At 43.0% G+C, this 12778-nt stretch overlaps 2 protein-coding genes across 5 annotated transcripts in view; one reads left to right on the top strand and one right to left on the bottom strand.

The window, feature by feature from the left end:
- The window catches only part of kst (spectrin beta chain, non-erythrocytic 5 kst), a 260747-nt gene extending 250360 nt beyond the window's left edge, over positions 1 to 10387 (top strand). The window contains exons 77-80 of the mRNA XM_084581862.1: positions 2347 to 2508; positions 5465 to 5590; positions 8284 to 8324; positions 8798 to 10387. Of these exons, the coding sequence (XP_084437988.1) occupies positions 2347 to 2508; positions 5465 to 5590; positions 8284 to 8324; positions 8798 to 9034 (566 nt within the window). The 3' untranslated portion in view covers positions 9035 to 10387. The remainder of the gene's footprint in view (positions 1 to 2346; positions 2509 to 5464; positions 5591 to 8283; positions 8325 to 8797) is intronic.
- LOC146175467 (tRNA-specific adenosine-34 deaminase regulatory subunit adat3) lies at positions 10382 to 12751 on the bottom strand. 4 transcript variants are annotated; one of them, XM_084581855.1, is made up of 9 exons: positions 12526 to 12751; positions 12205 to 12327; positions 12063 to 12117; positions 11962 to 12010; positions 11659 to 11866; positions 11497 to 11596; positions 11265 to 11421; positions 10756 to 10858; positions 10382 to 10644 (listed from the first exon to the last, which is right to left on the bottom strand). In XM_084581855.1, the coding sequence occupies exons 2-9, from the start codon at positions 12261 to 12263 to the stop codon at positions 10452 to 10454; spliced, it is 924 nt and encodes a 307-aa protein (XP_084437981.1). In that variant the 5' UTR covers positions 12264 to 12327; positions 12526 to 12751; the 3' UTR covers positions 10382 to 10451. The 4 variants fall into 4 exon arrangements, with proteins under 4 accessions (XP_084437981.1, XP_084437980.1, XP_084437979.1 ...); XM_084581854.1 differs by having other exon boundaries at positions 11271 to 11421; positions 11943 to 12010; XM_084581853.1 differs by having other exon boundaries at positions 11943 to 12010.
- Between the last annotated feature and the right edge of the window lie 27 nt (positions 12752 to 12778).

Genomic DNA, 12778 nt, shown 5'->3' on the forward strand with positions numbered 1-12778 from the left:
TGTGTAGATCGACTCAAGGCGGAAAAAGGCTTGTGGAAAAAAATTTTTTACCGGTTAACAGCTATGGTCAAGCGCACGCTTGACCATAGCAGCACTAGCAACCTTTCTTCAAAAAACTACTAAAATATTTAGCCACAGTAATCTGTACTGCATCTGTAAAGATCCGTAGCACTATTACCTCCCGTGAAGCTTAGGCCTGCAGAGCTAAAATGACAAATGGGGGTGCACACTTGCCTCGGGTTTACAACACCTCGAGCAGTACAACTGTGTCGGCTTAAATTGGTGCACAGTTTCTCAGGTTCACAGTGCCCTGAACAGTCCAAGGGTTGAAATGCATCACTGTCAACTAAAAGCCTTCAGCGGTGTTTTTGTCATGCAAAACGAGCATTGGAGACACTGTGTCTGGTTCCTCATTTAGAGCTGTAGGATGGCAGCCATTGCACAATACGCCGCAGCAAGCCAAGCAAGCACTAAGCTGCTCACTCTCACCCCACTGCCTCTCTTGCACCTACCGCTGCTTTTCAAACTCCCAGCTTAAACGAGTCACTCCTCCCCCTGCACCGGTTTCGTATTTGTTCTTGTTTGCAGTCCAAGTGAAAACACTAGACTGATTTAACTGTTGAACTCATTTCTAAGTGACATAATTGTGTCTGTACTGGTCTATAGACATGGTTTACAAGTGGGGTTAAATTGCAAGACATGGCCAAGCAATGTCTTATTTCTTGTTACCATGGGAGCAGTAGCCTGTTGTGTGGTTGTGACTGTTGCTCTTTGTGTGCTCTGATGTGCATGTAGTCCTATATTTTGCATCTGATTAGTGGCATGCAGCATGCACCCAGCTTGTTTCATTGTGCCAGAGTGCAGTGAACCCGCTGTGATTAAGCCCAGAGGGTACCAAAAATTTGTTAGAATTGAGCAGAATTCAAATTAATGGGAGCCACATCAGTACACTCTATATTGACAGGACCAAAGCAGCAGTCCAAATTAATAAGAGTTTATGGTACACGCAGCAAGAAAAGAGCCGTTTACTTGTCGCTATACTTTGCACTGTTTTGGTTCAGTTATTGGGAAGCTCGGTGCACTAAAAAAAAGGTCCAGGTGAGTGTTGCCAATACGAGTTTGTTAAAAGATGAGAACAGCTCTGTTGAGTACATAATGCTGAATAAGGTAAATTCCGTGCAAAGCTTTTGCGCAATTGACATCCCTGCTACAGCATTGTGGAGCGGTAGCTAGTACTGAATTTGGCTTGTTAAAGTGCTGAACTTGGGTACTCCAATGAGTGGTCCCAAACAACTGCACAGGCTGGCTGGCTACTTAGACAACCTTTACCTGTGGCCTCCTGTTGTTCCACTGACCGAGTTTGTGGCCCACATATCATGCTTTGTTTGCCTTAGAAGAGTTTCCTTAATATACCTAGTTTAAAACTCCTACTTGCTTTTTTATATTAGCGGAGAATAGAAACTAGCGAGTGAGGTTAAACATTTTCGTTTGTCTAATCACCCTAATGGTTACAAGATGCAGTAAATAAAACCTAATTTGCAAAGTATCTGCAATCAATAATGCCGTGCATTGTTCCTGCACAGACTGAATTTTTTGCCTGTGGGAACGGCTCAAGCACGTATCCGTAGTTTCTTAATATCATTGCTTCCTTAGGGACCATGTGGGATTAACCTGTTCAGTTCAGTGCAGCTTTCTACCTTGTGCAAATTTGGGACCCACCTTCAAAATATGCTAGTGGGAGGCAGAGCTGGCCCACACGGGTCTCTCTAAGCAGCGCAGCCTGCTCACCAGGGCCCGGGAGACAGCCCAGGCCAATGGTATCCTGGACTGAGGAAACCACCTACGCTATTCCGTTAAACAATTAAAGTTTACTCTCTCTCTCTCAAAATATGCTACCTTGACACGAATAGTGAGGTGCCATTTTGTGTAGAAAATCACTAAATTGAATATATTCAAAATGGTCTGTCAGCTATAGCTCAGTTGTACAGATATTTAATTTACTGTGTTTTTTAGACACAAAGTACACAGAATGGCACCTTGTATTGTATGAGCAATAATGTCAAGCTGATAGTTTTTTGGTGGCAGGAAAAGGCACCACTAGTCCTACACGCAAATGATGGTTTAATAACAGGGTGCTACTTGCAAGCTCTTTTTCTCCCCTGTCAGTGTGCCTATTTTTGCAATACTATGTAAAGGTTTTTTGTCTTCGTATCAAATCCTCATCTGAGAGCAGAAGTCGTTGTGCCTTTTCCTTCCTTTGTCCATTATTTATTTTCACTGTTTCGGTTGAGAAAGAGAAAACAGTGCTGGGAATATGTGATAATGATTTCGACTTTTGGCACACAGGCAACCTCCTAGCTGAAGAGGTAGCCAACAGGTCTTCCATAGATGGCTATTCGCCACAAAATGCGCACAATGGTTATGGAAGCCATCCCTCATCCATGATTGGAACACCACCTAGCACAAACCGAACTTCTGCGGACGGTTACAGCTCAAGTGGTCTTGAAGGCAAGTTGGTTTCGTATCAAGATTTTCTTTGTGCATTTTGTGCACACATGGCCATGTACTCGTGCCATACTTAGTTTTGTTGCTTTCAAGGAAATATTTTTGGTGAAAAAAAAAATGAAAGATGGCTTAGCTCTGCTATGCCTGGATATACGCAGCGAAAAGCAGTGACTACCTCAGGATCAGAAGAAGTTAATTTCTCCAGTCTTCTGCACCATTCGCCAGCAGCTAAACTCCCCTTGGCTTCCATGTCGAGCGCATCTAAGTTCACCGGCGTTCTATAATTCGTTTATAGGAAAGGAAAGGCGCAGCAGCTATCACTCACGGAAGGCAAGAAGTGCCGTCTGGCGGCATTGGGAGCGCACTCCCGCTTGGTCCTCATAGCTGAAGGCAGATGGATGACGTCACATCCTTGACGTCACCCTAATTGAGTGCGTCACTTTCAAATTGCGCGCGATTCGCAGTATCTGTCACTTGCGGAATCCCGCTATCATCCTCACGGTAAACAAGCTGAATTATGAAGAGCGGTTCACGGCCCATGGCATGGCACAGCGGTAAAGCGCTCGGCTGGGGATCCAAGGGATGGAGGTTCGATTCGCGGATCGAGATTATTTTTTTTTTCTTCTTTTGCACACCTGCGTTGCTAGGCAATGCCAGCAGAGCTTGGCGAAGGGGCTACACAGCTGGCCTTGGCTGTGACGTCACGGCATACTCAAAGCTCAGCTCCGACCTTCGTAGTGAAGCTTTTCGCTTCAGAAATGTGTGCACGCTAACTTTGTGTGTATGTTACCTGGTGTGAGGTTACTATCTCAATTTAGGGGTGTGTACTGGAAAAAAATTACAAGGGTTCAACGCTGCTGAACCAAATCTTGAGCGAAAGCATTAGCTGCGGGTGACCGAGCGTTCTTCTTCTTCTCTTTTTCTTCCTCAGCCCACATATAAAGCCCGCTTTAACCAAGCAGTATGAACGTGCCTTAGTGGCCTATAGGGGTAACATGAATGCCAGGGTCCTAGCAGGCTGAGTCTGACATAACCGTCCCATGTGAAACAAGAGACCCAAGTTGGCAGCTCCTGCCGACCGCTTGAGTTGGTAGCCCAACTCTCATCCTAGTGTCACGTGGGGTTTGACGTCACAGCGTCACGTGGGTAAGACGTGGCCACCGGCTGCGCTACGCTGAAGGCTCGAAACCTAGAGTAGTATTGCTTTCGCAATAAAACAGATATTCAGAATATTTGAAAATGATCTAGTACACCAAAAAGTTTTTAATACACCACAGTTCCCCGCACTTTGTGCTTCACCGCAATGCTTGGCTGCATGGGATGTGCAGAGAATCATCCTCAAAACGCAACAGGGCTGTTTTGTGAAGAGGGCCTTCTCGACGGTGCGCGCAAATCAAAGCACTTGATGAAACTGGGAAAAAAAATGTACTTTGGTTACATCTAAAATGCAGACAATTATCATACAGGTGTGCACGAGATAAATTTACGGTGACGCAAATGGTTTTCAGCGGTTTGTTCAGGCCTATTCAATGATTTGAGTTTTCGGTTACTTCAGATATTTTTTCTGGTCCTTTGAAGGCCGAATTAACGAGGGTTTACTGTATTTAGCACCAATATCACAGCCACCCAGTTTCATGCTGGTCCTTCCTGCGAAAAAATAAACTGGTAAACAGACTCCTGTATGAAATTTAGACTAGATATTTCAATAGGGTGTACACTTCTTTGCAATTGTAGTTTAATTTTATTTGCAAATACCGTAAGGATTGTGAAATAAACAAGACAAACAGTGTTTGCTATTTTTATTTTATTTTTTTCGCTGATCAGACATTCATTATTTGATGGAATTTTCTTCCCGTATTCGTAGCCGATTCGTATTAGAAAGTTTCAATATCAGCTCAACCTTATATCTTATATTTTGCTGCAGACAGAGTATAGAGCAGCCCATGTAGAGTTTCTACTTTTCTAACAGTACTTTTCATGCAGCTTCCGAGTTAATAAGAATTGAGGAAGCACTGTAATGCCTCTTGTTTAAATTGATGTTCAGTATGCTTCATCGGGTGCACCAGGCATGTCTCAATGAAGGGAATGCACTGTTCTTGTGCCTGGGCATACACAGGCCTGGTCACACACATGGCCAGTCCCTTCTAGGCGCATCACGAGGCCTGTGTTTGCACATAGCCATGCATGCATAATACAGTACTCTGACAATAGCTTATTTCCAGGGATTATTGGCGTTTGAGTATACCAGAGCTTCATTTATATTTTGGCATGTCATCGGAGTAAAATTGGTGACTTTGTGCAATTGCTGTGCTGAGAAGCATAGCATTCGATAGAAATCCACTATCATTAATGGCAAGAACCTGCAAAACATACAAAACATAGCGCACCCACCTGCTACAGACTTGAGGCGCCCAATTAATACGGCAGAACTTAGATTTTTCTGGTATTATGATTGTTTTATTTGATAGCAATATTGAGGGAAGTGGATGATGACTGTGCGGTCAGGTTATATAGCAGCCTGCCATAAACACTGTTGAGGAAAACTATTATAAATTTCAAAAACACCATTTCATATTCAGAAAAGAGGAGACTAATTCAGGGAAACCATTTGAGTAGCAAAGAAAATGATGACAGTGTGTGGATATCCCAGCCAAAATGTGGGACACGTGCACAGAAGGAACCCTGGTTTATTCTGCATGGGTTTTTGATAGGCAGCACTACGACATTTTTTTTTCATCCTAAGTAAGCAGTCACTACAGGTACAGTGAACAAGAGTTGCATCAAAACAGCTGTGTGTACGTGCTGCTGGTTTCTTAGGCAGACTCTTGTAATGTAAAAGCAGAACGATTTATTATTACTGATTGCAACTGGGTAAATTAATTAATCACTGAGTTGCTTCACAAATATGCAGGCTGATGAAATTGATCAGCCATTTAATGTCTCAAATGCCGCTTCGCAGATTCTCCCCCAACCTATGTAGCTCCGCCTTTGCCAAGCCACCCACCACCAAAGCCGCGGCGGCCGGAGGATTCAGATTCTGACATCGCAGGTACCCTCTCGGACGGCGACCAGGAATGGAGGAGAGGTAAAGTGTCATTTGTTGTGGTCTCAGGTTCAGCAGTTTTCTACTGTACTTAGTGCTGTGAAGGTGAACAGAGAGATGAATGCTATTACTGCAGCCTAGAGTTGTGTTTGTTCTTTTGATAGTACTGGCTGAAGCAAGGTTCTCAAACTCATTTGCTGTGCGGGCCGCATTGAGGAAGTTTTGTTTGCCGCTAGCTAGGAGCCAAAAAATAACAAGCAACAAAGAAATAAGTAAAGATAGAAAAAATAAAAAATTAAAGAGCTCTGCAGAATCTGCATTGGAGTTGTGGCATGCCATCGTGGTCTCGGCGCAAAAGAAGACGACAGCCTCAGCACACCTGCCAAGCATGCGCAGTTTGTTCTTCTTTTGCACTGAGACCATGATAGCATGCTACAGAGTAATGCAAAAGCACGGATGCTGCTGTTGGTTGCTTCTGGTTACTTCTAGTTGCTTAATTCACTTATTGTTTACCTCTTACAGCCTTTGATACTTTCAAATTGTGTGCCATTCCCTTCCTATGCCTTTTTTCGGCTCTACTTCCAGTTGCGTGATGTCACATTCTCTACGTCACATTAATTCACTTCTTGTTTGCCCATTTTAGTCTTCGGTCCACAGAAACAAGTGTGACAGATACTGCGCCTTTCTCTTCCTGCGAACCAGTTATTATATTATTATTATATTACTTCAGGTTGACCTTGATGTCACCTTAATTGACTGGTTTAATTAACTATTTTAGTATTTGATACATTCAAATGTGGCACCAAGCCATTAGGCTAATGAGACTATTTTCACCTTTACTTTTACATTTTTTGCCTCTAATTAATTACTAATTATCTCATTGGCTTGATCATTTTTTCGGACACGACATTACGTCACTCTCTATCGATTTACACTACTCATTAACCTCTACCACTTCCCAATTGCTCACAACTGTTGCGGACTCGATTTTGCTGACGCGGTCTGTGGACAGAAATCTGTGAACATAGCGAAATAATGTTTTCACATTAATAATACAAATCATCAAAATCAAGCAACACCGTCTCGTTCCCACACAGCACAATCCCATTCTTCGTGGAAATGAAAAGTGGCCTGTGCTCATTTTTGCCTAAATGCCGGAAGGTCTCCATTTCAGGATGCCCCCTATAGAGTTAATGAAAGGATACAATGCTTAATACCATAGTCACCTATCTTCAAAAGCAAAAAATTTAGATATGTGTAAATCATAGTGCAGGCAGGCTGTCTGGTGCCTTATTCTTAAAGCGAGCTGATGAGCGTCTGAAGTTCACTTAAATTAAGGGGCTATGCCATTTTCATTCCCGCAAGGAATATGTACCATCTGTGGCAAAACTTTTTAAGTTGATTTTATTTGGAAAGTGATTTTGGCGTTAAAGCCGACTCGTGGTTGAAGCATGCTTTCGGAGCTGAGGCTAATGTTTTTTGAGCTGACGGACCGCGTATGGCCCGCGTGCTTGAGATTCCTTGGCTAGAGATATGCATGAGGCTGAAGCAGCATTCTTTAAAAGCACACCAAGCCCACACGTATTGGAGTTTGTAAATCCAGAATGATCATGTGTAGTTTATATTGAGAAGGAAGCTACCAGGAGAGTAAAAACTTTTACGCATTCATTTGGCAGACACTCAGAGATTATGAACTGTAGACCATTGACGTTCTCCAGAAGGAGACTGCATGACAGTTGCCTCACACCAGCACTTGCCTGGTCAGCAAAAGCTTGATGTTAAATTAAGAACACTGCAACAGGCTAAAGAACAGAAAATGGAAGAATAAAGAACTAAATTATTCATCAATAATATCTTGGCTAAAGATAGAGAGTGGGGAAAAAGTACATCGATATGATGTGCAGTAAAATAAGAACGGGCAACTAGCTGCTAGTTTATTAGGGCAGCAAAGCGTATTCAAAAGGGATAAAAAACAAATGGCTGGACGGTCATGCTTCTCACTATCGTGCTTATCCAACACACTTATTGTGTACTTTTTGTGATTTGTAAATCCTGACCCAGCTCTGTGGGCAAGGTCATCATGTGGCTAACTGCATCGCTATGGCAGTATCAATGAACACAGAAGGAATGGTCAGCTAATAGCTGTGCTGTAATATAAATACAACTGGTGGGAAATGAGGTTAGGAAATTTGTGGGGACAGAGGGACCACGCACAAGACGGGGTTAATTGGAGATCAGTTAGGAGACCTTAGTCCTGCAGTGGCTAATGATGATGGTTTATGTGCTCACACTTTTAACAAGCCATGTCTTCTGTAAACATTTAGTTCTACTTTCTGCTGGTGTGCAGTCGTACTCAGAGAAACATGGGCATATAAGAAACAAATGAGTGCTGTGCTTGAATATTATTAAATATGCATCCATCTGTGTGTATATGAAGTGTATGCATAGTGATGCTGCCATTCTGCCGAAATGAGTGATTGTGAACCTGTCAGGCTGTCCAAGGACAGTTTTTTTTTTTTTGTACAATCCCCCATCTGTATTTGATGGCAAATAAAGAGTTTCATTTCAGTCATGCTGTGAGGAGGGTATGACAGTAATTAGGCCATAAACTGTTAGCCTGCATCTCTCTTTGGAAGAAATGTTTGTGTGCTCACGTAATGTTGCTTTGCCAGTGACTTGATTCTGTGCATTAATGTTAGTTATTACTCTTTCTCTTTTTCTTCCTGACCAACAAGGCTACAGCAAAAATCGTGAAGACAAGGTTCAATACAGAGAGGTATGTTTCCTGCCATTCTTTGAATATTTCGCTGGTTGTGGTGTTTGCTGGATATTTTTAATGTGGAGCTCCTGTGTTGCATCTTCGGTAAAACTAGATGCAAATTTTGAGCTCCTGTGTTGCATCTTCAGTAGAACTAGATGCACATTTTGAGCAGCAAAAAATTTAAGAAATCACTTAGACACCATTAGGCAGTTTAAGCCGAAGTAGCATGTGTTCATTTAGGCATAAATACTAGTTGGCAGAGTAATCGATTACTGCACCTGATCCCTGTAAGGAGATTGCTGTTATGCTGCTTGCAATGGAAAGTGGGAACAATTGAATTTTTTTAGCCATTTTTGTGACAATCTATAAGAAGCTTTACTTGAAGCCCTGATGTAGTGTTGCAAAAAAATAAAAATAAAAAAAAGGGGGAGGAGTCAGCGAGGTAGAGCCACTTGTAGGCATTAATCTCCCTCATCCCTCGTTTTCAGACATACCATCCACGCGGAGACACTCCGTCGGGTGCCACTGTGGCCAGACACGCATCCCTTCCAGGCAGCGGGAATCCTCCGCCAGGATTAGCCAGTAACTTACAGCAGTACTCGGCAACCTTGGACCACCGACACCAAAGGGCACCATCGTCGGAAGGTTCCTCGGAGGGCGACTATGGCGACAAGAAGTCACGTGACCGCAAAAAAGGCGTGCTTTCGCTGTTCCGAAAGCGCTGAGCTCGGGGCGCAGTCATGGCTCGAAATGCGTGATGCACAAGATTACGGGATAATGTATTTAGTTGAGTGTTGAACTGGCATGCAAAAAAAAAATGGGGGGGCTCATCGGGAGATTTAAAGAAACATGGATCACCTCAAATGTAATGGATGTCACCCCACTGCAGTGACCAAGTCACCGATGGGGAATAACACTGTGAAAAGACAAACGCCCGGTCCTGCAGCTCATCTTACCAGCGTGCAATTTCAAACTCTCTTCTTTGACTAGCTCCTCCATGATACCGGGGCTGCTCCATCTTTTTAACAGTTTTATCTCAAAGCTATTGGTTTTCATCCTTGGTAGCTATTTTATTCTTCTATTTCTAGTTCTTAGCTTTTTTACATTCAGGAATTGCAGTTTTAACTTAACAGTGCGACGTGTACAGTCCAGGAAACTGCAGTGTGCAGTTAACGTTTTTTTCGTCGTTCAGCTGTCAAGTCAGACATATGTTTTTGTTGTGTTCTTTCTTTCTTAGTAAACTACTTCTCTTCCTTCTGTGGCCTTGTCCACAAATTGACCACATTTAGACCACCGTGGCATCGCAAACTCGCTCAAGTGCGTGGGTGTGTAGCTCTAGTTGTCTGCCTGTACTTTGTGCAACAATTTGTTTTTTTTTTCTCCCAGAGTGTTTTTGTTGACAGCAGTTTGCAATTGACAAGTCATGAAAAGTCTCAGATTTTGTGTACAAGCACCTTGTGTATAGTTTAGTGTCTCCTTTTGTCACCATAGGTATATATTTTATATATAAATATATAAATATTATATGTCCGGAACTATACTCACAAAACAGTGCCTTGTTTTTGCACAAGTTGCCACGAATGCACTAACGACACTGTGACTTTGAGTGTAGGGAGGTTGATGAGAGCTAATACGGGCAACTAAAATTCTGGTGGATACTATTACCAGGGCTGGAGCAGAAAGCAGTGGTACAAACGCTAAAACATGACGGGGCCTGTGTCTTGCAAGGCTTGTAGTCGCGGCCAGTTATCACTAAGGGTTGGTGCAACTTTTTTTATTACTGCATTGCTGTGGAATGTGTATAGATAGATGTGTCTGCCCTCTCGTAGGTTATGAAGTACTATAGCACTGAATATGCAGTTGTAATGTGAAGACGATGTTCAGTGAGAGTATGTTGTTTTGTTCACTTTGCTCCACTTTGGGAGAGTGGAGAATTGCTTTGCTTTTGAAGAACAATTATACTATGTGCTTTGTAAAATGTACTTGTCGAGTTCTACAGCTGAGGGACTCTACTTAAATGCCATGGGACTTGAAGGAAGCACTTCTTGTCTCTGGGAGAAATAAAGCCAAACTTAACATGACAATGGCACTGTTTTAATGGCATAAAAAAATTCCTGGTCAAGTATGCTGAAATTTGCACACTCACAGCTGGTGTGGTGTCTGGTTTTTAGACAGAGCAACACACTGTTCCTCTAGAAGCCCACGCCACACCTGGAAATGGTGGTTGAGGCCAGGTTGAACGTGCAGTTTTCGACATGAACCCAAGGCACCAAGTGACGTGGGACACCCATAGAAGACTCTCCGTACCCTTGAATGAACCAAAGCCATTGCACACCTAAACAGAGGCAAAGTGGGAGAAACAGGTTCCAGAGAGGAGCTGGCTTGAAATGAAAGCTCCATTTCAAACCAAACTACATTTTTTAAGTGCAGCAAGCAATCAACTCACATTGTGCACGGTTCATGAGTGATGTAGAAATCATAACCAGTGCAAAGGTAAGGTGCTTTACCGTCAACTTCCTGTTCTTTCAGTCCAACATTGCACAGGTTGTCTACAAAAAAGCATTTGAAAAATATGAGAAATACATTTGCTAACCTGATCTAATGAGCCAATGTGAAGAATGTGAACAGATATAACTCGGTCTTCAAGACATAAAAGCCCTGACAATGTGCAAGTTAGGCATTTACACTTTACATCTTAAATGGAAAAGCTTAGTATGTGCTCTTTAGAAGGACAGCAAAAAAATGCATACAACTTTATCACACCTTACTGCATAATCTTGCTTTGAATCATATAAAAACTCTCAATCTTTTTTCAGATTGACTGCTCATTCTAAGTAATATTTTAAATGCAACATACTTTTTGCAAACAATGAAATGACCATTGTAAGACTAATTTGTATAAGTGGACCTACATCTGGCTGAAAGTTTATTTTACTCGGCAAGTTCACAACTCACTCTCACTTGTCAGTGGCCAAGCTCCTCCACCATGGTGCCTGGCCACCAGGTCCACTGCTACCATCACGGCATGCTTTAATGGATGCTGCTTGTCTCTAGTTGCTACAACCAATGGCACTGATGTGTCTGGGTTAACAACCGCAACTCCAACACCTGTCTTGACAAAAAAAAAAAAGTGAGATGTTGGACAAGACATTTTAATGTCTGTTGGCAGAGGCATAAAAGCTATTACCTCGGACATTTTGGCTGTTTCAATAGCTAACTTCATGTATCGTTCCATGTCACTTTTTTCTTGGGCCAAGAAAAAGCTATCACTGATAATCTTGGCAATCCTGCAACATAATTGTTTCGGATTAAGCCAGTTCCGCTAGAGAGATGCACAAACATGCCATACAATTTGTCTTCGTGGAACTGTGTTGGCCAGAGGTAGTTTGATGACTCGAACTGGCTCCTGGTCAGTGGTGCATGTCGTGGGACGTTTACCTCTACCACGCCTTCCAAGAGGCCTTCAGCATGAGTTGAATTAGTTCCTAGTACGTCTTCAATGGTCTTCACGAAATCCGGGTCATTCTCCTGTCGCGGTCGCAGTAGGATTTCCATTCCTAGGAGCAATCAATATACGGACCCACTGCACAAGCCTCTTCGAAGAGGTCCTGCTTTGTATACAACCAGACAAACCTGCCGCAGTGCTGCGTACTCGTTTCAGATGCTGTAGGCCACACAATGGAACCGTCTGGGACAGCCATCTGTCAAAAAGGCAAATTCAAATTCTGAATAACTATAACGGAGCTCACTCACTTCACCAGTTCCGATGTCCGCTTGCGGTCGATTATTTTTCCGACATATACAGGAACTGTGAGCGAAAAAAAAAAAAAAAAAAAAAAACAGTCTTCATAACACATGAAAAATCGTGCTGTCCAAGGAAATTGGGAGGCCGTACCTGTGACCACTTTCCGAAAGTATTCGTCCGCTAATACGGGTAGCAGCGATCGCGAGCATTGCGAGTCCATCGCTGCCGATGAGTTCGTGTCATCTGTTTTTAATTTCTTCGCTTGTTCCGCACCTGCATTTGAAAAATACCCGCCGCATGAGTATACGATCGTCAAGTCTTCATCGCATAAACGCAACATTTCAGAAAGCTGACCAAGTTCAACCAGCAAGCATGAAACGGTAGCACGTAGAAATCAATGCGATGGTCAGCAGTCGTCAATGGCCTTGAAGGCAGATGTGCACTTCCAAAGTTGTGTAAACGAGACCTTACCTACAGTACTTTTTCGCTTTCCTGGCGCTGTCTCCGCGGTGTGTTCCATCTATTAGCAGTGATATGAGTCTATGGGACATCACAATGCGTACCTATATCTCACACGCGATGTCATACGCGGTAATCAAACATTACACGAAAACACGTGCACGAAAACCATGAATTCGACGAGACTTGCCGCCAAGGTATGGAACCGATAGAACCACGCACGGACGACCGGGGCGGCTAGATGCGGCTATGACCCTGTCTCTTT

Source organism: Amblyomma maculatum, chromosome 10 (genome assembly GCF_055883805.1).
Source record: "Amblyomma maculatum isolate TAMU_Amacu chromosome 10, ASM5588380v1, whole genome shotgun sequence".
In the NCBI taxonomy this organism is placed as follows: domain Eukaryota; kingdom Metazoa; phylum Arthropoda; class Arachnida; order Ixodida; family Ixodidae; genus Amblyomma; species Amblyomma maculatum.